Raw genomic sequence first — 25,010 nt, 5'->3', positions numbered from 1 at the left:
ACTTGGAAAGTACAGCATTCCTTCTGCTTATATCTAATATAAAGTTTGTCTTACAGCTGAGCTAGTAAGTATTATTTACCTCTATTGCCTGGGGCTGTAACTAAGATAATGGCTGTTTCCCCAGCCATCATATCAGCTGAGCTAATGGTTACCTAGAGATGTGGCAGGAAGGGAGAAAGGGGTTAATGGACTATGCTGATTAATATGCTGATCAAAACAGGACAACCCCAAAATACCTGGGGTAAATTTTCACTGGCTAGTGTTACTGCCTTATTGGGAAACGAAACTGATCATTGGAAGGGGGACACATTAAGATAATCATGCTTCTCCCCCCCCCCAAAAAAGGTGCTTTTAGTACTGGTCACTACACAAAAAAACAACATGAGGCCCCAATCTGGATCAGGCCAGTGTGGACAAGGGATTAAATGTTTCACCCCCACATTCACCGCCCCTCACCCTCTGCAGTAAAGTGAACTGCCAGCATGCCAAAGGGGGAATGATTTCTGGTAAAAAGGGGATATGTTTTCATGATCCCAACCCAGAAGGTGGTCTTGCAGAGCGACTTGCTGTGTGTATGTATGTGTGGAAAGTTAAGCATTTGCCCCAGCTGGCTTCCTCCTTTAAAAAAGGCCTGAAAGGCAGTGATTCGAACTGCTGAAAGACACAGTAGAATGAAGTAACACAGATTAGTTTAGTGATTTGGTGGGTGGGAAGGAGCCTAGTGTAGACCCAAAGGCAGCTGGCAGCATGGTAACTTGTTAAAAACAGGGAAAGTGAAGTAGCAGAGGCATGGGATTTCAGATTCATAGGAAAGCATGTAGATGCAGTTGCGGTTGTAGTACTTGAATCTATGAAAAAGCTTTGTCTCCTAAGCTTGGCAATTCCTAACTTAAAGCTATTCGGACAGTACATTTTTGATCCCTTGCATCTTAAAAAGGACTTTGAGATAACTTTTTCCTTGGACAGAAAATTAGTACAACAGCAACTTTTTAGCTTGGAGCAGTGTGCTGATAGAAGCAGTCTGTGTGGTGTACACTTTCTTGAATCTGCAGTGCAGCGTCGACTCTTCCCAACTTCGTGGTATGTTGCTGCAGAGCTAATTATAAAGGGCTGCTTGGCAGCGCATGTAAACATCCTGCCAGGGTTTTTGCCTCATCGGGTAGCCCACAGATTTCTGCGTAGCACGAGATGACTCATGCTGTTGCAAGCTGTCAGTTATTCTCATATGAGTCATGCTTGTATGCCAGTCCCTCTGCTTTAAAGGTGTCCAAATGTCCAGATCTCTGTATTGAGCTGTTTTGCAGAGGTGATATGGCAAAAGCATTCCAGTCTGTTACTCTTTAGCAGGGAGGGTGTCCCCCACTTCATCGTTCTGAAATCCCATACCCAGTGGTTTTGGTGTGCCTCTGTTGCTAAATGGATTGCAGGTGACAAATGAAACTTGGAGAAAATTGCAACAATAAAAATGATAAAAATGCAAGGGGGCAGGAGGGAGAGGTTAAATATAACCCCCCTCCAGTCATTTGAAATGGACGTTTGCTTTTGTTTATTGAAAAGGTGGCACAATGTTTTCATTGGTGTTTATCTCATTGGGCTGGATCCTGACTCTTCTCCATGGGTGTAAGGGATCCTTCTGTGAACACAACTATCCTTCTGATTTTTAGAAGTTCTCTCAATTTTTAAAGAAAAGTTGGGAACCATGTTATTTTTAATTGAATGGTGTTGAGCTGTTTAGTCACACTTTATAGTCATTTAGCAAGCTATATCTGCCAATATCAGAACAGAACTTTCATCCCACCCAGCACTTTCTTTGCTGATAAATCTCTATTGGTAACCGGACAGGAAATAAGTTACCGTATGTGTTTTTAAACATTAGTTTTGAGTTGGAGGAGAAAACCCACCAAAAACAAGGCACCTTATCAACATGCTAATGGTTTTTCACACATACCTGCACCCTAATTGACTGTCTATGGCTGAAAATAAAAATTGATAATGTGTTCATCCAACCACTGTACTGATTCCTGCTGCTTTCATCAGCAGGCCTTTATATTATTATATTTAATGGATTTCTAAACTACCATTCAGAACACAATATTTTTGGACACCCGCTTACAGCCATTTAAAACAATGGTTTAAAACAATGGTTTAAAACAATCGCTATCATAATAACAGCAATAAAAAACATTAATATGTCACAGCCAGCGATATCCATATAAGGCTAGAACAGAAGCAGCTGCCTTTTGGATCATCTCATTATTAGACTCCATTTCATTTTCCTTATTCGTGGTGGAATTGAACACTGGAAGTAGTAGTTGCTGTAGGGTGGGGCAGGTCCAGCATGAATGCGGTCATGCACTTATCCATGGATTAGTTTTGGGTGCAGGATTGAAAGACAACTTGCCCAGAAGTCATGTAGGGTGGACACATGTATCCTTTAAACACCAGGTTCAGGGCTTTGGGAAGAACACAATCCCTGAGCACGTACGAGAAGACTGATAGCATCCTGTCTTAAAGAAAATTGTGATCGCTCAGGTCACAAAGCATTAGCACCTGCTGTTCCAGCTTTGCAGGGTGATGTTGACGGAGCATATCTATTGGGCTGCTATTGAGAACCTTCTGAAAACCCATAGTTCTACCCAAGGGAAATAGACAAGTTTGGGGGTACAGGGTACTGTTGACAGATGCCGAGGGATATGTGTTTGGCAAGCTTGTAATGCCTCTTCAATCATGTAAGAAATGGAAGAATGGAAAAGTTAATTGGACAAGCTCTTGTGTTTTGTTATAATCGCCCTGCAGTGACCATTTTTTCCTTAGACTGTTCTTTTGCATGTGGCAGAGCCTGCCAACCTTGGATTCATTTGGAGCCTGAAGATACTGTCACGGGCAACACACACCACAACTAAGCACACATTGCAGCCAGTTCTTCTGGCTACAACAAAATGCTTCTTTCAAGCTTAATTTCAGTGGAAGGGGACGGGGGGGGGGGAACGAAAGCTGCTATGGGCACATATGTATACACAGATGCTACATTGGTGACCCCTTGTGTGTGACATAGGGCATATATATGCAACTAGATATAAACAATCTTAAGGAAATGGACTGAGGAGTCATCTAGTTTAGTGTTCTGTTTCTAGCTTCCAAGAAGCTTACAAGCAGGATATGAAAGGAAACCAGTATCTGGCATTTAGAGGTAAACTGCCTCTGGACACAGTCTTGGCCAATAGCCCTTTATAGGTCTACACCGTAAGGAAGACTCTTTATTACCATTGGTTTCGTATATCACAAGCTTTGCAGTTTCGTTTTTGGGTTTACCATACAATTTATTGGCTGTCCTTCAGCACATCTGGCAAGATTAAACTGCCAGATATATTGGTGCTAACAAGGAAGGAGAAGATGAGAATTTGTATTCTGGTTCAGATACTTCAGGTCGTGCAGAATGTGGTGGCCAGACTGCTGATGGGGGCATGTGGTTGACAATATGAAAATTCATTTGTATAACACCCACAGTGGCTGCTACCAAGACAGGTTTACGGTCTATGCATTATCAAGCCCCGAACAACTCAGGCCCATGTTAGGACCATCTGAAGCCTTGTATCCCAGCCAAATCATAAGACCATCTGCAGAACCACCACTGGTTGTTCCTCAAGTGGGTGAGGTTAATCTAACAGTGACAGGAAACTGAGCCTGTGTAATGCTTTTCCAACAGAGACCTAGCAGTCACCTTTTGTTTTAACCTTTAAACATGTGCTGGAAAAAGTTCTATGTCACCAAGTTTGTGCAAGCAATTAAGAAACTATTGATGATCTCTGATTTTAAATATTTATGTTGTTTTTATTGTATGTATGTATGGCGGCTATGGGACGTGGGTAGTGCTGTGGTCTAAATCACAGAGCTTAGGGCCCGCAACGGGGTGAGCTCCCATTGCTTGGTCCCAGCTCCTGCCAACCTAGCAGTTCGAAAGCACGTCAAAGTGCAAGTAGATAAATAGGTACCACTCTGGCAGGAAGGTAAAACGGCGTTTCCGTGTGCTGCTCTGGTTCACCAGAAGTGTCTTAGTCATGCTGGCCACATGACTTGGAAGCTGTCTGCAGACAAACGCCGGCTCCCTTGGCCAGTAAAGCGAGATGAATGCCCTAACCCCAGAGTCTTCCGCTACTGGACTTATTTTTTCCTTTGACTAGAAGCATACAAATATATTTATAAATAAGCAAATATTTTAATTTTACAGGACAAGATTTTGACTTGGCAGATGCATTTGGCGGTAAGTTAACTACAACCTAATGAAGTAAACTTAAGAATATTTAATGGGTTTTATAGTAACCATGATATTGTGATGCAGATTTTAGTCTAAATCAGATCTTAACCCTGTCTTAGCTTCAGATGCATCATGCTGCATTATCTCAGTTTGATGAATCAAGAGGGATAATCCTGATTTATAGAGCCCAATAATTTTAAACAAGGTGGATAATGTAGAATTGAGGGTAGGAGGGGGAGGAAATGTTAAATTACTTTAATGTAAAAATCTGCAGTGCCATGAGATTGAGCTGTGATTAACATACCAGCACAGCATTATATATTCAAGAGAGCTGCAAAACTAATTACCAGGGTGTACACTGGATTCAGATGAATTTGAGGCTGAACCAAATCTTATGGTCAGTGCACACCTCTGCTCAGTTATGTGAGTCTAAGGGGCTTTAGACATGCTGGCACAGGGGCTGGTGGAGCAGCAGCCTCTTGCCCAACTACTTTTGAAAGTGATGGGAATTGCAAATATAGTTTGGTATTCAACCCCCCACACCCAGGTGAAAACATTTATTCTGAGCTAGCACAAATCCCTTGTGGGAACCTAAGCAGCTCTTTCAGTTCACGCCCCCCCCCATGCACACCCACACCCACACAAGGGTGTGGTCTTTAAAGCTTGATCATGTGCACTGTCCAAAGTGAATTCCTACCTTCCATTCCCCACCCCCTGCTTTGGCACAAATTTGCTTTGCCTCCTACCCCCTTCGGATGACCAGTTTAGGGTTTGGCACAGCTCTACTTTACTCATTGTGCAAATGAGCAGCAAAGGCTCGCACCTTGTATCTGGTTTCTTTGTGTATTTTTAAAAATAATGAATATATGTTACCCACCCTTCGCAAAACATCCTGGGTGAGGTCTAGTAAGAATAAAAATGCAGTCAAGCAACTATCTTACCAGCAAAAATAAGTGCAGCCCTGTCCAGTTTGTTTGATTTTGTGTGTGTGTGTGTGTGTGTGTGTGTGTGTGTGTGTGTAATGCTGAATCAGTCCTAGCAAGTGCCCCCTTTGGTAACTGGTCATTGAAGTTATACTAAGCCCTGTGTGTTTTTAATATGGCAGATCCTGAAGATGTAACACAGAAGCCGATTCCACCTAACAAAAAGCCAACACAACGTGAGTATAAGAGTAATCAGAACATTGATTTTCTATTCCTATACAATTATTTTTCAGTGTGCGTGACTAGGTTTGGGTTATAAATGGCATTGTATGTCATGAGTTGTCATCCATCCGTCTCAGGAAACAATGGAGGAGTGCGCTCTGATGAGTATAAGACAAGTAGATGCTAAATTTGCCAATGTTTTGCTTTGGATTTTGCCCGATGTGTGAGTGAACTTTCCATAACACTGATAATTCATGCATATAGGGTCTAATAATGCAGCCCACTTCAGGCTTGGTATAGGGCAGGACAAACATCCAAATAATGCATCCTTGACTACATGTGTACATGAATGTGAACATGTGTCACCATCAAAAGTGTGATTTCCAAGATATTGGGCCTAGAGTCAGGGCATGCCATGGGGACATGGCCTTTCCAGACTATTTACAGAGGGGAAATTGCAGCAGAACACAGACTTCCATTTGGGTGAAAAATAAAAGCATTGGTTACAAAATTGAAAAGGGGTCAGTGGGTAAAGATATACGTGCAAATGCTGCTTGAACACCATCCTGCCTGGACCAACCACTCTTCTCAAGTAGTTCTTTGAACGGAGAGATAAATACAGGCAAGAACAATTGCTTTTGCCATATGTTACGGCAAATAAAGTGGGTGGGCTGCTAGGGAGCTAGAGCTACTATGTTGTGCTGGAGTGCCCCCCCCCCGGTGTGCTCCCTAAATCTGTTTTGAAAGTTCCTCCAACGCTTCAGAGCAAAATCAGGGACAGTGCAAGGTACATCTGGTGGGAAGTCTCATTGGGCTAGTTTTATTATTGGTGCTAGTGAAACTATTTTATTGAGTACCATCCTTTCTGCTTTAAAATATCAATCATTTTAACCTATAGTGTTTCATTGGCAACCCCATGAGTGCCCAATTCAAATAGGGTTCTATGTGCATTGTGAAAAAACCCGCCCCATATGTGTCGCTTACTGTTACCATTTTTTAAAAATCTAAATCGTTTTATCTGAAATATTTCATTTTTGGGAGAAAAATTACAACCGTCTTGTATTCCCTGTTTAGGTGATGATGGCTTTAACTTGACAGCTCTGTCCAGTTTGTGTGTGTCTGTGTGTGTACACATAAAATGCTGAATCACTAATCAGTCCTAGCAACTACCCCCTGGTAACTAGTCATTCAAGTGATATTAAGCCCTGTGTGTTTTTAATATGGCAGATCCGACAGATGTAACACAGAAGCCGATTCCACCTAACAAAAAGCCAACACAAAGTGGGTATAAGAGTAATCAGAACATTGACTTGCTATTCCTATACATTTATTTTTCAGTGTACGTGACTAGGTTTGGGTTATAAATGGCATTGTGTGTCATGAGTTGTCATCCATCCGTCTCAGGAAACAATGGAGGAGTGCGCTTTGCTGAGTACAAGACAAGTAGATGCCAAATTTGCCTTAGTCCAATGTTTTGTTTTGTTTTTTGCAGATATGCGAGTGAACTTTCCATAACACTGATAATTCATGCACATAGGGTCTAATAATGCAACCCACTTCAGGCTACGTATAGGGCAGGACAAACATCCAAATAATGCATCCTTGACTACATGTGTACATGAATGTGAACACGTGTCACCAACAGAGGTGTGATTTCCAAGATACTGGGCCTAGAGTCAGGGCATGCCATGGGGACATAGCCTTGCCAGATCATTTACAGAGGGGAAAGCATGAAGTACTAATAACTGTTCCAAAGTTTCTCATTGCTCAACAGAATGTGTTCCTCCCCCTCCTCCCTGTGTACTCCCTAAATCTGTTCTGGAAGTTCCCCCAACCCTTCAGAGCAAATTCGGGGACAGTGCAAGGTACATGCAGTGGGATATCTCATTGGGCTAGTTTTAATCTTCGTGCTAGTGAATCTACTTTATTGAGTACCATCCTTTCTGCTTTATAAAATATCAATCATTTTAACCTATAATATTTCATTGGCAACCCCTGACATTGACTATGAGTACCCAATTTAAATAGGGTTCTACATACATTGTGAAGCGTCGCCCCCCCGGTGTGTGTGTCACTTACTATTATCAATAATAATAATAATAAAATCTAAATCGTTTTACTTGGAGTATTTCATTTCTGGGAGAAAGATTACAACTGTGTTGTCTTCCCTGTTTAGATGATGATGATGGCTTTAACTTGAAAGATGCCTTTGGTAAGTATTGTCAGCACTCCATGCAAGTTTAGTTTGTATGTTGCTTTTGAAGACAGTCGCAAATTCAAAGACAATAGCACGAGGATCTTTGGAAGTCCTTTGTACAAATAGCACTTCAGACCTCTGCAAACCTAAGGTTTTAAAGAGCAATGTGAAGCTGTTTGCAAAAGGCTTTCAAACAGCCCAGTGTTGTGCTTTGAAGCAGCATCCGGCAAGATGCTGATGAGTGGAGATTTCAGTGCTGCTTTCTGCAGGGGTCTGAGCAGGATTTAAACTCAGCTTATCAACTGTTGAGTGGCAGTTAAATCCTGCTGCTTTGGCTGCAGACACCACTTGCCTGTGAGGAAGTGGCACTTGCAACTAAATTGAACTCTTCCACCTCCCTCAGCAGCTGATGTCACCCTCCCAGATAGGTAGGTGGCTGTGGTTTTGGGAAAAAATGGCCTCGTGTGCCAAGACTGGCCCAAGAGCCAGAGCTTCCCTATCCCAGTTGAGCAGCATAAGCAAATATAATGGACAAAGCAGTATCCCAACTGTACAGTTGCATCAAACAGTTTATTTAAAATCAGCCAGAGAATTGGTGCTGCAAGATAGTCTACAGTCACACTTTGCACACTATAAAAACCTTTGCCAGATGTTGCAAGACTGCTAGTCCCATCATCCCTGACCATTGGTCATGCTGGCTAGGGGTGATGGGAGTTGCAGTCCAAAATACCTTGAGGCAGCAATTTCAGGCATCTGACCCAGCACTACAGATGCTGTTTGTGTTTGCCTTTCCCTTGCTCTGTGTATGCATTCTTTAGTCACTGCGGGTAATCTGTACATCCCTCACCTGGATACATTTATAATTTGGGGGAGTTGGCAGGTGACATTCTTAGTGACTGCGGGGAAGTAATATGTATATTACAGTGGCTTATTGAGCTGCCTTTACTCCTGTACCAAAAGAAACTTGAGGGAAGAGAGGGGAGGTTATTTATCCTGCTTGGTCTGGAAGAACTCCTCCCCAAGGAGCTTAGGGTCTTCTAAATAGTTCTCCCCATCCCCATTTTATTCTCACAACAATGCTGTGAGATACATTTTGCTGAGAGACAGGCCCAAGATCACCTAATCAGTTCCATGGCTGAGTGAAGATTTGAACTCTGGTTTCCCAGATCCTAATAGCCCTGTGCCAAACCCCTCCTTAAATTTGGATGGGCTTCTGAGGGTATGAAAGCTGCTGAACAAGAAAGTGATGGAATAACCTGAGAGCATGCCAGGATGTCATGTACACACAGCTGTGGTATTGGCTTTAAGCTAGATTCCAAGTTTTACCATTGTGGATGGGCTTGTCAAGTACATAATTCTACCTAAGAAGCAAGGAAAATTGGATACCATTCCTACAAAATCAGACTATCAAGGTATTTTCTACTTCTCATATTTTGAAGTTTGTTATCTCTTTCTCTCTCTCTCTGTTAGTTGATGACCCCAAGAAGCCAGAACCACCAGCACCACCTCAGCCAAATCCTGGAAGTCATGGCAATACCGGTGGTAAGCTTCTCTAGAAATATTACTTCAGAGCATAGCCTGACAGTATCAGTTATGGTCAGTAAACTAAAATCTAATCAAAACAAAATAAAAAAATTCCTTCCAGTAGCACCTTAAAGACCAACTGAGTTAGTTCTAGGTATGAGCTTTCGTGTGCATGCACACTTCTTCAGATAAAATCTAATATGAGATTAAAGAAGAGAGGTGATAACTTTCATCTGTGCTTCAGCGAATCTTCAGATCTTTATAGTTCACCATCTGCAAGATTTACAGCTCAATGCTGATATAACACTGCTGATGGCTTACCCATAGCTAAGGGATATGGTGTGGGCTGCAGGCACATGCACTCTCTCTTTCCCCTCTCATTCTCACTTCCTTCCTTTGTCAGCAATAATATAATGGAGCTTTATATCAGCATTGATTCTGGTTTAGTTTTAACCAGAACTTGAAGTGATTTGTGAACCTGGTTAGAGCTCACTTAGTGAGCTACTGCACCAGACCTTTTGCAGGAGACATGGAGAAATTTATAAAGCATATATGTGATGTAAGGCACTGTAGGTGGAGAGTGCTGCCATCATGCCATCATGCACACGGGTGCTTGATGCCAACATGTTTCACAAAATGGCACTAGCATGGCTGTTCACTTGCCCCTCTTGAGCAACTCAATGTGAGTCTTACACGTTCTCCATAACCAGCTTAGCTGAATTATGTGGGCTTTTCTTCATGGTAAACATGCTTGGGATTGTAGCTATATTTATGGTCCCTGGAAAAGTGCCACAAACACCATAGTGTACAGATTGCCATAGGAAATATATGTTGTGGGTTTTTAGAAGACTTCATTCTAACAAATATTCTCTTTTCAAAGATTTTAGTGATTTGGATTTAAATGATGGTCAGGCACCCCCAGATCCACCAAAAGGTAAGTTTCTAGTGCAAACTGTTATAAATATACTTAGATATGTCACATTTGTGTTTTTTTATAATACTGAGGGATTATGATGGGGGTTCTCTGGTCTAATAATAATAATAATAATAATAATAATAATAATAATAATAATATGTTTCCCTAAATCAGTTGAGATTTAATTTAGCTGGATTGACTTGCATTAACTATTAAAATATTTTTAAAAATATTTTAAAATATTAATTTAAAATATTAATTTTTTAAAATATTAATTTAAACATTTTAAACAGTTTTCTATTATTTTTAAAAATATTAATTTAAACATTTTTAACAGTTTTCTACTAGCCAAAATATGTTGAAATGTTTTATTTGGGGGTGTGGTGTGTGGGACAAACTAAAAAGATGGATTGTGCTGTGATCTTAGCTTTGGTGCTTACAGAAATTCAACATTTTACTTGGAAATCATCTTGATTAGAATACCTGTAGGTATTTTGAGATGGGCTTGGGAACTTGCATCTCTCCAGGTGATATAGGACTACAATCCCATCATTCCTGATCTTGGGCTGATGGGACCTGGAGTCCTACAATGGCTAGAAGGCCACGTGTTCCCCATCTCTTACAGATGTTTCCCTTCAATGCTGAGGGGGTGGGGGTTAGGGACAACGACACTGAAAACTTTGTGCATAAATACATGTTTTCCAGGGACAGGCATCTGAAAGTAAGTTAATTACAACTTTTTTAAAAAAAGATTTTACTAACATTTCTATTCAATGTGCTATTAATTTCTGAAACAGGAAATGTCTAAAAACGGTTTGGGAGTTGAGAAAGCTTGTAAAAGTATAGCCATGGCAAATGCTCAACTATACATCCTTGGTTTATTGAGCAGCTGTGGTTGCCTGGGTGGGGACAGGAGCAAAAGCAGTGTAAATCTTGCTCCAGAGCAATCAGAACTACCACAAAGCTGTGGGGTCAGCGAAGAGATCCTACTCCATCACATCCTTGAGAAGCCAACCAGCAGAGTTGTTCTGTATGGTCTGGAGGTTGATCCCTCCTGACCAGGGGGTAGGGTGGACCTCTGGAGCACATGGTGCCTTTTCTGTAACCAATTGGCTAAACACTTTGAGGATAAAGTTGGCCAGCTCTCCTGTTGTGGCATTGCCAGCCCAAGTGTCGATAACACAACATTGTTGGATCCAGTGTTGTGGGATCGATTCCAGTTAATTTGGTCTGATGATGTAGACAGGATACTGCCAGTGCTGGTTACATCCTGTCAGTTAGTTGGAGTGGAGCGACCAAATTGGTCCCGGATGTGGTCAATGCCTCATTGTTGTAATCACATGCCTCCCACTACTCTTAAAGACACAATGATGCATATTTTCTTAAACAGCCTGCTCTGAATCCAGCAGAATATAGTGACTATAGGCAAATCATCAACATCCCTTTCTTTGCAAATATGGCTGAGAAGGTGGTAGTGGAGCCACTGCAGGCATTCCTGGATGAGGCTGATTACCTGGATCTGCTGCGATCTGAGTTTCAGACCTGGTTTCAGAACTGAATCAGCCTTGGTTGCCCTGATCAAGAAAGAGACAGTGGGTGTGTGACTCTGTTACTTCTGCTTCATCTCTTAGCAGCTTTTGATACCATCAACTATATGAAGTGGCTTCAGGTTTTCATACATTACTTTCTCTTAGCCCCCACCGCCAATATTAGTATAGCAACACAGCTGATATAGCTCGTGCTTTCTTTACCATGAAAAGCCCACTTTGTAATATAAATATACTAATGATGAATTATTATTGTTAATAGTTTTTGCATAAAATTAACCCCGAGTTGAAAGAGCATGAATGCTCATATTTGCAAATTCCTTTTGCTTTGGAGTGGACAAACTACAGTCCAGTCACAGCAACACTAAACTCTTGAATTTCTTAATTTTTTCTCAAAGCCACAATCACTTTTCTATTAGGGATGATGGAATAAAATCAGCTTCAGAGTGAACCAGGAAGTCTTTCTCAGTTGTCCGAATGTAGAGGGGGAAATGAAATTGCACTCAAACCAGGGAACACCCAAAAATGGCTTCAGTGGAGAAAGGACTTCCTGCTTCATTCTGAAGCTATTACTGGGCCTTCTCAGGACATGTATAACTCTAAATTTCCTTATAGCACTTGACAATCTTGGTTATTGGCTAAAACACTGAAAATGGAAGCAGGCTCATATCTTGCAAACCAATTGTTTAGTATACTGCCTGCACATTGTGCTTTATTAACTTTTGTTCTGCAAGGACTAAAGGCTTGCTTTTTAAAGAAATGAAACTCAAGAATCTGTTCCCCTGCTGGCCCTGGACACAGTATCTGTTGAATTAGTTTCCAGTCCTGAAATGACAGCTTTGGGAATCTACTTTTCTATACCCCTTTGTACATAATAGCAGTTTCAGCATTCCTGACCAGACAGAAGCTCTTAACATAACACAGTTAATAACACTGACTTTTTATTTATGTGAAATATCTTAATAGTTTTAGTTTTCTGTTCTAACCATTCAAGGAACTAATGGCACAAGTGAGTGTCTGTAGTGGTGGCACTTGTACTTCTCAGATTTGTCTACATGCTCCTTGAAACTCCCTGTGAAGGTCCTTCATAGATAGGACACACTTAAATGATCGTGCATGAAAAATGAATGAATCACCTTGATTGAGCATGATAAATGGCTGGATAATCTTTGAGTTTTGATCTGGGGCTGGTTTTGCAAGGCTCATGCAGAAGACTGATAGTTTGAACGTTATTCTACATTTTAAGTAAAGAAGTACAAACACATAGTTGGAATTGGTTTTGTCCGCATGTATTCTATGCACGGCTAATTGATGCTAACTTTGTGCACAGCTAACTTACTCATAATTTCTCAATTACTTTTCTAAGAATAATTTATGTTTATTTTGCTTCTCACGCTGTCATGCACAATTTTTCTTTCTTAATTTAGGCCGTGCTTCTAATCCTTCTGCAGGTATGTGAGCTGTTCCAATGTTTGCTTTTCCATGTAGCAAGATCTTTACAACTGTTGTATGTTATAGCACACATGTCCTTGTTACATTGTTGTTGTTGTTGTTTTACTTGTAACTTGCAAGTCCCTTGCAAGTCTTGGTGATACTGCTCATCATATGCTTTCCATGGGGTTGTGAGCTACTTGAAGGCACACAAGGCTCTAAAAAGAAAAACAAGAAAACAATCCAGTTTAATTGTACAGGCAGTCCTTAATACCTTTTATCAAAGCAAATTTATTTTAAGGATAGCCTAACTCAAAACAAGGCAAGAGAGCAATTGCTGGTAGTTCTGGACCTCAGTGTGATAGAAATATGATTACAGTCATACCTTGGATCTCAAATGCCTTGGCTCCTGAACAAAGTGGCTCCTGAACAATCTAAAGCTGGAAGTGAGTGTTCCGGTTTTTGAACTATTTTTGGAAGCTGAATGTCCGACGCTCCTGCAGCCAATCCGAATCCGCACCTTCGTTTTCGAATGGTTCTGGAACACATTCTGTTCGAGAACCAAGGTACGACTGTAATAAGAAAAACAGAAGACATATCTATGGACATTGATGAGCCAGTCATGGGTAAAACAAACACAAACAAAATGTTTGGCAAGACCAGGTAGAATGAGGAGATGGTCCATCATGTCTGGTCAGATACCAAGGGATGTATTAGGTGAGGTTAATCTGCAGATGTAGAACAATAAGCAAGGGACCAAGATGAATTGCAGACTATGCTACCTTTCCACAGTATCTTCAGTACATCAGCAACAGAAACAGTTGGTGTAGACCTGTGTAATAAGATTGCAGCTCTAGTCTATCTATTCTCTCTGCTGCCATCTCACTTTTATATAGAAGTAGTGCAGCACTAACAACACTTTTACATTTCTTTCCCTCCCACTCACATATTGGGAAGGGCAGTTATGTGATTGCATTCAGCGTTCTCAGAAGGCTGTTGTGTATCATTTCCCTCTGTCTTAACTGCTCATATCCAGAGTATTTCATAGTACAGCACTTCTATCTGGAAACTAAAAGGGTTACAGCTAATTGTTGGAAGAGAATATTCTAAATATCTCTTCCAAGGAACTCTGAAAGGCTTATAAAAAGGGGTGGGGGAGAGAATCACCATGCCCAGCACAAAGATAAATAGCAAAAAACATCTGGAAATAAAATGCCAAACTAAAATATTTAGAGAATAACCATCATTGAAACACCAACCCAGAAATTTCTGCTAGTGGCAATGAAACAACAACAGTTTGGAAAGTTCTGTGTGATCTATAAAGTCTTCAGTTGCTGTCTCTCTACAATGAAGGGGACAGAGGTAACCTGAGGCAGAGATCATTCCAAAGTCAAAGCCCTTTAGGGATAAGTGATAGAGTACCTTTGGGTAAGCATTTCTGACAAGGAGCACCAGCCAACTTTGAAAAAGTGTACCACACTATTTATATCTTTCAGTGATTAATAATATGCACCTTGCCTTTGATTGCTATTCATAGATTAAGCAAAAGAAGGAACAATATATGAAGAGGCTTCAGATGTAAACATTTATCTTGGTAATAGCACTGGCCCTTCACATACTGCTTATTAATACAAGAATCCTTCTGACCATCTTTTACTCTGCTAATATTTGAACTGGAAGGTAGAACACTTTTTACTGCAGTAGCATCATAGGGGGAATAAAGAGCTACTGTTTGCAAAGCATATTCTAACAAAGTTGTTTTCATAGGTGGCTCGGACTCTGGTGGCAAAGCGGAAGGTAAGCTTGTGAGGTTTTTTAATGGCACTTATAACCTTGGATTCTTAAGTCATCCCTAAAAGTTAACTTTTGTGCTACAGCAGTCTATATGTTTTATCCTTGCTGTGTGTGTTCTGGTTCATCAGGTCAGTTGTGGGACAGAACTATTACGAATGACATCTTACTGTGATGTTAAATCATATCCAAGGGGGAGCACAATGTTTGACAAAACAAGTCCAAAATGGCGATGTTCACACATCACAGTCATCCAGGGTTGTTGGCTTCTCACATGCAATGTACCTAATTATTATTTTTTTAATTACAGTTGGGAAGGGGGCACAAAACCATTTTGGTGTCCACATATGATATGTGGGTTAGCCACTCCTAGTGTTCAGGATTACAGTACAAATGGCAAAGTCTCAATGATGGGTCAAAACAGATCTAATAGCTGCTGGGCAGACTGGAAGTAAAATTTAATCAGGCAAACACGAAATGCCTGTGGGTGGCTTCTTTTACTCAGAGTAGGCTCATTGAAACTAATGGACTTTATTTAGTCCTATTCATTAATTTCAGTGAGCCTACTCTGAGTAATAGTTGAATACCACTCAAGTTTGCTAGATAGTATTCATTTTTGTGAAACAATAATACTTTTTCTTTTACATAGAAAAACTTTCTGTAACTCTTATCAGAGGCATCAATTCATTTAGTTGTTAAATGTAGGATTATATTCTGATAATTTAATATTAATCTATTCTTTAAGATAGCGATGGAGAAGATGTGGTTCTCCAGCCTACAGCTTGCACTACAATTCCCATGATGGCCATCCTGCCTGGTTCTGTTGGGTTTTGGAGTTCAACAATAACTGCAGGGCCACAGGCATCCTACGTTTGTTTTAAGAGAAGGCAATTACATTGTAAAAGACACACATATACACAAAATAACATGGTCTTAAATTTCTTTCTGTTTATATATAAAAATGCAAAGCTGTAGTCATGCTGCAGTTAATGGTGGCCCTGTCAACTCCAGTGTGAAGGGCAGGCAAGCAAACAAGCAGTGTGGGTGACAGGCAGCCCAGTTATGATGTTTAAACATGGCTGCAGTGAGATTTGACATTGGGGGACAGGTGCTTCACACAACAGTTTAGCAAGCCATTGTGTGAAGCCCCTCCTCACTTCTTTAAAAAAGGCTTGGGATTGGGGTGAGTTGGGAAGGGGGGCCTAGGCAAGCTGGTGGGTAGGTAGGGTAGGGAGTTGGTGAATAGTAAAGGGGTGGGGCTTGCTCAAGTGGGTGGGAAGAGTGGGTGGCAACAGGGTGGGTGAGCTTTGTAAGCAAAAGCCTTAGGTATTTAAAAAATATAATTTGATTTGCATCCATCCTATCATTCCTTACAGTTGGCAGGTACCTGTTGTCACTATATGATTCAGCCCCGCCCCCCTTTGAGCATTGTTTGAGCTTTTTGTAAGGAAACAGAAAATTGATGACCCTTCAAATTTCTGCTGAAGCTCTCGGATTTGTCATTACTTCTGGGAGGAAGTCTAGCCATCTGTTCCCCTTTCATTCCATCTGTTCTCCTTTCTATACACTTCCTTGAAACTTCTCATGAGCAAGCATCCCTTATCAGATCTGACAATCGCTGAGCCATTGCTTCCTCTGCAAGCAGACTGGACAGCAGTGAGTTGTAGCGTAAGAACACAGCAATTGCTCTGCTGGACCAGGCCAGTGGCCCATCTATTTCATCATTGTGCTCTCACATTGATTAACCAGATACCTATGAGATGCCTCCAAGCACATCCCGAGAGCATTAGAGAACTCTCCTCTCTGCACTTTTCAACAAATGGTATTCAGAAGCATACTGCCTCCAACCATGAAGACAGAGTATAAGCATTGTGACTAGTAGCCAGTGACAAACATATCCTCCATGAATTTGTCTTTATCTTCTCTTCCAGCCATTCAAGTTGGAGGTCATCGCTGTCTGTCCTGAACCTTCCAACATCTTCTGTGTTGATTTCCATGAGTTCTAGTGGTGTGAGAGAGGGAGAAAAACCTACCTGTATTCATCTTCTCCATACATAATTCACACGATTTTATGTGTGAGCCTATGAAGTAATGACTGGTTTGAATACTTGGGTGTTCTTCCTTTCTGCCATGCCTGAACTCACCATGGACTTGTTTAAGAATATGGATTTTTCAGCTAGAAGCCATATTGATGTTGGAAACCTACATTTCACAATATCTAGCTTGGATTTTAAATGGAAGAATTAGCATTTCTTCTAATGCAGATATATATGTGTGTGTGTGTGTGTGTATAAAATTTGTATACAGTTCTTTATCCATAGAATTCAGGGCGGTTCATAGCATAATAACTAAGTAATTGGAGCTAGAGATCTTCCTGACTTAGGAAGTACTACTGGGTAGTAAATACACGATCAAGCAGTCACAAACATTATGAAATGTAACAGTTATTTCAAAATTTGCATTATTTGAAAGCTGTGAGTGGGTGTCTTTTAGAGAAAAGGGAGCAAACGCTATTGAATACGGTGATTTCGTCCAAGTGCATATTCTCTGGTGTGATTAAATTGCTCTTAAAAATGCTTTCTCTGTTATTTTTATTTATACGGCTTTTGAGAAGCGAGTCAGATTAAGCCTGCTTTCTACCTTTTCACAGAAAATCCAGGAATGTTAGCTGGAATTATTAGCTCAGTACTTGTAGCAGTAGCTGGGGCTGTGTCAAGCTTTGTAGCCTACCAGAAGAAAAAGCTCTGCTTCAAAGCAAGTGGTAAGTTTTTATATTGAGTTTCTTTTTGCTTTTCATATGTTGCCTTTAATGTTTCTATTAGCCTAACCAGTAACATGAGGAATCTTGTTTGTGCGTGCACAAGAGAGAGAGAGCGCCTCCATAATATGCATTATGACTGTATTAGAATTGTATTTCCCAGTGTAATTGGAGGCTTTAAGTTTGAAATGCACCCACACTGGGCATTAGGTAATGTGTGTGAGCTGAATTATCTATGTGAAGTATAAATGTATCTAAATTATGTTTGTATCTACAGATGAAGAAAATGTTAATATGCAAAGTCAACAAGGAGCACATTCTGAACCACCTGGTAAGGAATCTTCTTTATGAAAACAGAACTGAGTATGATGTTTCAGAGTGGCTTTATATATGGAATTCTGCATGGTCTCCCATCAAGACAACAACCAAGGCTGGACTGAAGAGCCAGTGTGGTGTAGTGGTTAAGAGTGGTAGATTTGTAATCTGGTGAACAGGGTTCGCTTCCCCGCTCCTCCACATGCAGCTGCTGGGTGACTTTGGGCTAGTCACACTTCTCTGAAGTCTCTCAGCCTCACTCACCTCACAGAGTGTTTGTTGTGGGGGTGGAAGGGAAAGGAGAATGTTAGCCGCTTTGAGACTCCTTTGGGTAGTGATAAAGCGAGATATCAAATCCAAACTCTTCTTCTCTTTTTAACATGCCTTCAAACAACTCTGGTTTTCACTTAACTTTGTCTTCCTTGCTAATCCTTTTATTAGCTTTATTTATTGGCCATATGTACCATTGTACATTCAATTTGTACACCGTTTTCAGATCTGGAAGTGGGCATGGCAGGGTTGGAATGGGGTGGGGCAGACTTGCACACACTCCACCTATGTGTGTAGTGACCCAGAATGCAGCCTCCGCACAAACAGAGAGTTTCCTACATATCTAAATGCCCTCAATTTGGAGGTTGGGCTTGGCTCATTAAGTGGGCGTGTTTTCTTCATTATCAGCTCCAAAACTGTTCATCTGCCACCTCCAACTCTGTTTCATTTGCGGAGCCAGTAAAATCTCATGTGTCATCTTGGAAAAGATAGCTAATGCTAAAAATGTGTTGTATCCTCTATTTGTTGTTTAGAGTAAAATAGTTAAACAGAGAATAAAAGATATGGGGTTGTTTTCAGCTAAGTTCTAGTCAAAGTAGACCCATTCACATTTGAGTTCCTAAGTCATGTGCATTCACTTCAATGGGTCTACCCTGAGTAGGCCTAGCATTGAACATCACCCATGGTTTTGCAAGAGTTGCCACATTCGGTTATTTGCCATGTAGCTTATCATTAAATATGTCCTTAATAATTGTACATATTACTTGCTTGCCAGTACATAAAAGATAGAAGAGCTATTTATTAGTCCTCTTCAATGCTTTACCTTCAGATGGCAGGTTTTCTAGAGTTTCTTTTGAAGATAAATGTTGCCAAATAATTGCATTGAGCTGGAAACATTTATTAATGATCTGGTTGGTTGAGCGTAATGTGCTACTGCTATTGGTGGTGCTCTGGAGTTTGAGAAGGCAATCTTTCCTAGCCATACCTGGAGACGCAAGGGGTTGGACCTGGGACTTCCTGAATAGCATATGCTCTGTGAGTGAGCTAAGACCTTTGCCAGCAGTAGCAGAGAATGACTTTTAATAACAGAAACATACAGTTCAGGTATTCCCCATCTTGTCACTATTACCTTCTCAGCCATAGCCGCCCAGTTGTGGAACTCTCACCCCTCTTGAGATTTGGCTGGCACTGACTTAATCTTTCAGTGCCAGCTGAAGTCTGCCCTCTTTGGGCAGTCATTTCAGGTGCAATCTAGACCAATACAATGATAGATGATCCATCTTGCTTATGCTGGGCTCTGCGTACAAGTGTGTGTTGTGCATGCAAGGGGACACACACACACACACGTGTTCTGTCAGAAATGAGGTGTTACTGCATCAGAAACCCTTCAATACCAAGTGATAAAATGGGGGTGGGGAGCAGGTTTGTTTATAAGATGTCTATCTCATTCTCTGTGTGCACATGAAGTGACTTGAAGCATAAAAGCAATAACATTAATTATCAGCTAACAAAAATATCTTTGAAAATTACAGTGATGAAAAGAACCCACTAAATGCTATAAGCATCCAGCTAAATAAAAATGCATAAAATAGTGGAGAGTGCTACCCTTTAAATAAGTCTTTCATATCAAGATGTCTCCAGCCTGCTAAATTATGGAAACACCCATAAATTAGGGCTGCCATACATCTGGGTTTCCCCTCACATTACCATGATTTCAAAGGTGGAATTGACATTTAGGGGGACTTTGTCCTGGATCTTAGACTTGTCTAAAAATAGCTCAACAACTTTTGGGGTGTCCTACAAAAATATCTGGTATGCATGTGTGTGTTTTAGGTGATTTCCCTCCCCCTACATGCCTACTTTATTTTTTAATTGTATTTTGGTGCTTAATCAAAATTATGACTCCTAAGTAATCCTAAAGTGAAAGTGTAAGAAACAGTTGCAGCAAAAAAGGGAGGAGAATATGAATTATGATGAGGGATATGTGTTTAACCTGAAGATTACAAGGCTGAAGCTACAAATGGTGCGCAGTACAGTCTGATTCCTGTCTACTGAGAAGTAAGCGCCACTATTTCCCATGGAGTTTACTCCCTAGAAAGTGTGTTTAGTATTGCAACTTCAATTGGCAAAAAAGGTATCAACAATAATCAGCTAGTAGTCATGGTAGTGGAATGTTGGATGTCTGACAGTTGCCCCTTATTGTTGGTCCATGGATTAGGCCAATAAAGCAAAGCTTAGCAGGACTTGGCTTTAGGGAAACTTTAATAGAATTTGGACAGAACTGAAACAAGCTGGAAGCAGGAAAGATTAACTTTGCTGGTGAATTGTTGCATGGAACAAAGAAGCTTCCTATAAAAGAGAGCACAAGACAGCAACTTTTTCTTTTGTTTGTGTTCATAATGATCAGATAATTTTTCTCCATCTCCAAAGTGCACGGCTGTTAACAACTGCTGAGAGGGCTTTCAGGGCTTTGGGGGTTTAGGATGACAGAGGACTAATGTATTGCCCATCTTCAAAAAGCCCTTCATCTTCTAGATTTTATTGGTGACAAAATGCTTCACTACTAGGAAAGAAGTTCTCATAGGTCTTGTTTTGGGGCTTTTGAATAGGCATGCTTAGGCAGGGGCTGTAAGAAGTTTTAGCAGCAGCCTTTGTACTTAAACACACTTTTTATTTACTTCAGGAAGTAATCTTTGAATACTCTAATCTGTTTCTCTTTTTTCCTTTTTAGTTCAACGCACACTTTTGCAGAAACAATAGCATCATTTAAGATTAAGCGAAGGCCAGAAAACTGGACAGAGAATCTGCGTAGTTCCCTGAAAAAATACCACACATTTCAAGCAGCAAAAAAACGAAGTTGAAAAGTAGAGTGAAAATAGTCCTGTTGAAAATGTCTTTTGAAAGGGAGAATGGACGTTTTAACAAATCTAAGTACTTGTATCTGTGGTTTACCCTTTGAAGTTCAAAGTTACATACTTGCTGATTCCAGGCTTTAAAACAAATTTGTATTTGTTGGAAACTGTTGCTTTTGTCCGAAGACTCATATTTTGCATTATGGCAGGAACCTTAACAGAGGAGATGATTTCAATGTATACTGGTTAAATGCCAATAGGTGGGCTGCACCTGCCACTCAGTTGTTGGGAATGGAATAAATGTTTGCCTTCTTCATGTTTATGCCCCTAAAATGCAGCACCTTACTTGTCCCCCATAAGAATATATCACAACCATCTGCCAAATGGATAGAAGTTAAGCATAGCCCTCAGGCCTATGCTACACATAGGGCTAAACCTCCTTTTCCCTAGAGACGCCAACTATTTAAAAACTGCATAACCTTATCCTGGCTTTTGCTTTTTTTGTCATCTTAGAATGTGAGCAATAGGTTTTTATATGTACATGTATTTGCCTTTGAATAAGTGATTAAGATCTAATGTCTCTTTTGGAGCATCTCTGATAACTGTACCTTTGCCTTTACAATGATTGCATAGGAGGTGGAGGTGCTATTTGCATTGCCTTGGTACTTATTCTCACTCAGAGCAAGTCCTGTCTAGTATACATGTTACACCTGGGGCCTTTTGAAGGCAAAAGAACAATACAGTGGTACCTCGGGTTATGAACTTAATTTGTTCTGGAGGTCCGTTCTTAACCTGAAACCGTTCTTAACCTGAGGCGGGCTTTCACTAATGGGGCCTGCTGCCACCGTGCGATTCCGTTCTCATCCTGGGGCAAAGTTCGCAACCCACAGCAACTACTTCCAGGTTAGCAGAGTTTGTAACCCGAAGTGTTTGTAACCCGAGGTACCACTGTATTATATTGAAATGAAGTGTGGAATTTTGGGGGTGGAAGGGGAGGGCACAGTTAAGCTGTGCAGCTGCATAAGCATATCATGTATAACTCATCCAGCCACTGTCTCCGAGCTGGAGTTGTTTTCTACAAGAATACCAAAAATTAATTTAGCAAATGCAATTGCCATTTAAAACTCAGTGATAGCATGTGCCTCTGACTATGGGATTTACCTCTTTATTATTCACAAGTGCCCTGCTTCCTCTTGTTTCGTATTTACAAAAAAAGTTGACATTCTTGTGACTACGTAGCTATATTTTTCAGTAAATGGCTTCCAACAAGGCTTGTTTGACCAATTGCGGATGCCTTTAGCTGCATACCTTGAAGTGCCATTAATATAGTAGTAGGTAATTGATCAGAATAATATGAACTGAGCACTCTGTATTCCACTTAACGTGCAGAAAGGCTTGATAATGGTCACTGGGAGCATGAAAATGGATTGTTTTCATTGGATCTAAATAAATTCCTGTCTACATGCTTTCAGTTTCAAGATTGTGGTAAACGTTTGGCACAGGCTGACAGCAAAAATTTGACCAGCTAAATCATGCAATGAGCATTATTTTTTGGAACTCAGATACTTTCTGTCGAAGCACTGTGCCAATGTAAAATCAAAGTTATTGCATAGAATGTGATTTCTGTATGCATGACTCTCGTAATCAAAACAATATTGGATGCCATGTTCTTACTTAAACTAGAAACTAGATGGTAGCTACCCACACGTGTGGAGCATGGGTGCTTAAATTTGTTTCCATTTTTAATGCACATAGAACTCAAGATCAGTTCTTCATCATATTATAAACTGAGCTAGGCACATGCTCCACAGCAAATGTGCATCAGTTGACCCAATAAGAATATTGCATTTTGAGGCAATATGTGCCACTGTATGCAACTTGCAAACTGGCAATACTTTTTTAAAAAAGAAAATAATCATTTTGTAAACTGCAAGCAATGCTAAGCTTAATATTGGAATGCTGCTGATTTCTAAAGATGTTTCTATGTCATTCCTAAACAGCAGAGTCTGAATTTGTGCCCATTACCCCCACACCTTTGCATATTTTATCTAAAGCGCCACAGAACTCAGGACAGCTTACTTCCCAATGACATGTGTATAAAATTGGCTACACTCCTATATGTATTTGGAAGTAAACTATATTGAAGTCAGTGGGGCTTGTTTCTGAATAAACAGACATAAAATCAGGCCATTAATTTCTAATGGAAATCATTGTTTTATTTCATCCCATATTATTTCATGTGTACTATGTGATAAAATGACTTCAAACAGTAGCTGTTTGAGTGTGCTAAACTTCAAGTAGAGTAAGGATGGTGGGCCTTTGCTTCTGCAGAGATTGCCGGACTACAACTGCCATCTTCGTTGACTATTGGCCATTCTGGCTGGCGCTGATGGGAGTTGGAGTCCAGCAACTTCTGGGGGACCACAGGTTGTGAATTAGTGTTGTGGCTCCTTAGATTGCAAGAACCTCTAGGAATTTGGTAATTAAGACATAATACTTGTGATCTTTTTTAAAAATAAAAATCAACAAAACCTAAAACTTTTTCGCTTGTCTGTATGTTTTTAAGGGGGTCTAGAGAAAATGGCTGTATGGTTTTAGCAGAGGCATTGGGATTGAAAACAAAAAAAAATATAAGTGGCTTGTCAACAATCATAGAATTGTAGACTTGGAAGGGACACCAAGGGTCATCTCATCCAAACCCCTGCAATGCAGGAATCTCAGCTAAAACATCCAAGACAGATGGCCACCCAAGCTCTGCTTAAAAACCTCCAAAGAAGGAGAATTCACAACTTCCCAAGGGAGATCATTCCACTGTCGAACAGCTCTTACTGTCAGAAAGTTCTTCCTTGTGTTTAATATGAATCTCCTTTCTAGTAACTTGAAGCCATTGGTTTGTGTCCTACCCCCCAGAGCAGGAGAAAGCAAGCTTGCTTCATCTTCCATGTGACAACACTTTAGATATTTGAAGATGGCTATCATAATCTCCTCTCAGTCTCCTCTTTTCCAAGTTAAGAATACCCAGCTTCTTCAACTGTTCCTCATAAGGCTTGGCTTCCAGACCCTTGATCATCTTAGTTGCCCTCCTCTGCACACAATAACTGATGATGACCTGGTTTGGTTTTAAATTAGGTGACTATCTGTACTAACTTCGGAAAGATGCCAGTAAGCTAGGACTAAGCAAGAGGACCTTAATATAGCCTCCATCATAACTTTCAAAAGCCACGGTGAAGAGATGGGGCTCTACTACACCTTTTCATAGGTGTATAGTGAATATAGTTCTCCCCTTTAGCAACCTGGACTGATAACCTTATTTTATTGATACCCCCCACAATTCTTCCTTGGGTGCTCAAAGCAATGTTCACAAGTCTACAGCATCTAATCCAGAAACAGACTTAGCATAGCTACGGCAAATCTGTGGCATCATGTGCCATCTGTTCACACCCTTGGACTTATGATTCACAGGTGGTCATGAGCATCTGAGGAAGTTAGTGCCATTTTGCCAGTCTTTGAGGGAGCATCAGGGAGGGGTTGTATCAGGAGAGCTCTGCCAAAGTTTCAGTTGTTGCTCTTACCGCAGTGACTTAGGAAGGGAGTTAAAGAACCCATGGCCTGTTCCTTGACTTTTGAGCATGAATGAAGTAAGGAAGAAAGCCAGTGTTGCTTCCTCCTCTATCTTTATTCACCTCAAAGCCTTGCCCTGATGTAAACAGCAACAAGTTTCCAGCCAGGAAAAATGGTCACTGTAAACATAAGCAGGGCTGTGTTTATGCTATGATCGAAAGTAACGGTTGTATGCCAACTTGATTCCAAATCTGCAATCTGTGTCAGTCATGGAAAGTAGGCACATACTCATTATTTATAAAATAAACACCAATCTTAGTTAAACTCTGGTCCCCTCTTAGGTTGTGAAGTAACACTTTATTTTCCATTTGTAGACCAGAGAGGCACACTCTTCAAGACCAGCCTGTGACTAGCTGCTTTCTCATTCTGTTGCCCACTGCAAGTTGAC

General features: G+C 40.7%; 1 protein-coding gene across 2 annotated transcripts in view; it reads left to right on the top strand.

Moving 5' to 3' along the window:
* The window catches only part of CD99 (CD99 molecule (Xg blood group)), a 32,374-nt gene extending 8,835 nt beyond the window's left edge, over positions 1–23,539 (top strand). Inside the window, exons 2-11 of one of the 2 annotated variants that reach the window (XM_081858789.1) lie at positions 4,229–4,261; positions 5,361–5,414; positions 7,577–7,612; positions 9,068–9,139; positions 10,002–10,055; positions 13,012–13,035; positions 14,783–14,812; positions 17,457–17,567; positions 17,842–17,895; positions 20,881–23,539. In XM_081858789.1, the coding sequence (XP_081714915.1) occupies positions 4,229–4,261; positions 5,361–5,414; positions 7,577–7,612; positions 9,068–9,139; positions 10,002–10,055; positions 13,012–13,035; positions 14,783–14,812; positions 17,457–17,567; positions 17,842–17,895; positions 20,881–20,909 (497 nt within the window). In that variant the 3' untranslated portion in view covers positions 20,910–23,539. The remainder of the gene's footprint in view (positions 1–4,228; positions 4,262–5,360; positions 5,415–7,576; positions 7,613–9,067; positions 9,140–10,001; positions 10,056–13,011; positions 13,036–14,782; positions 14,813–17,456; positions 17,568–17,841; positions 17,896–20,880) is intronic. The other variant, XM_081858790.1, reaches the window with a different exon arrangement.
* The last annotated feature ends 1,471 nt before the right edge of the window (positions 23,540–25,010 follow it).

This window comes from Podarcis erhardii, assembly GCF_964252035.2.
Source record: "Podarcis erhardii genome assembly, chromosome: 4".
Lineage (NCBI taxonomy): Eukaryota > Metazoa > Chordata > Lepidosauria > Squamata > Lacertidae > Podarcis > Podarcis erhardii.
Note: the sequence above shows the minus strand (reverse complement) of the source record. Positions and strands in the feature narration are given on the sequence as shown.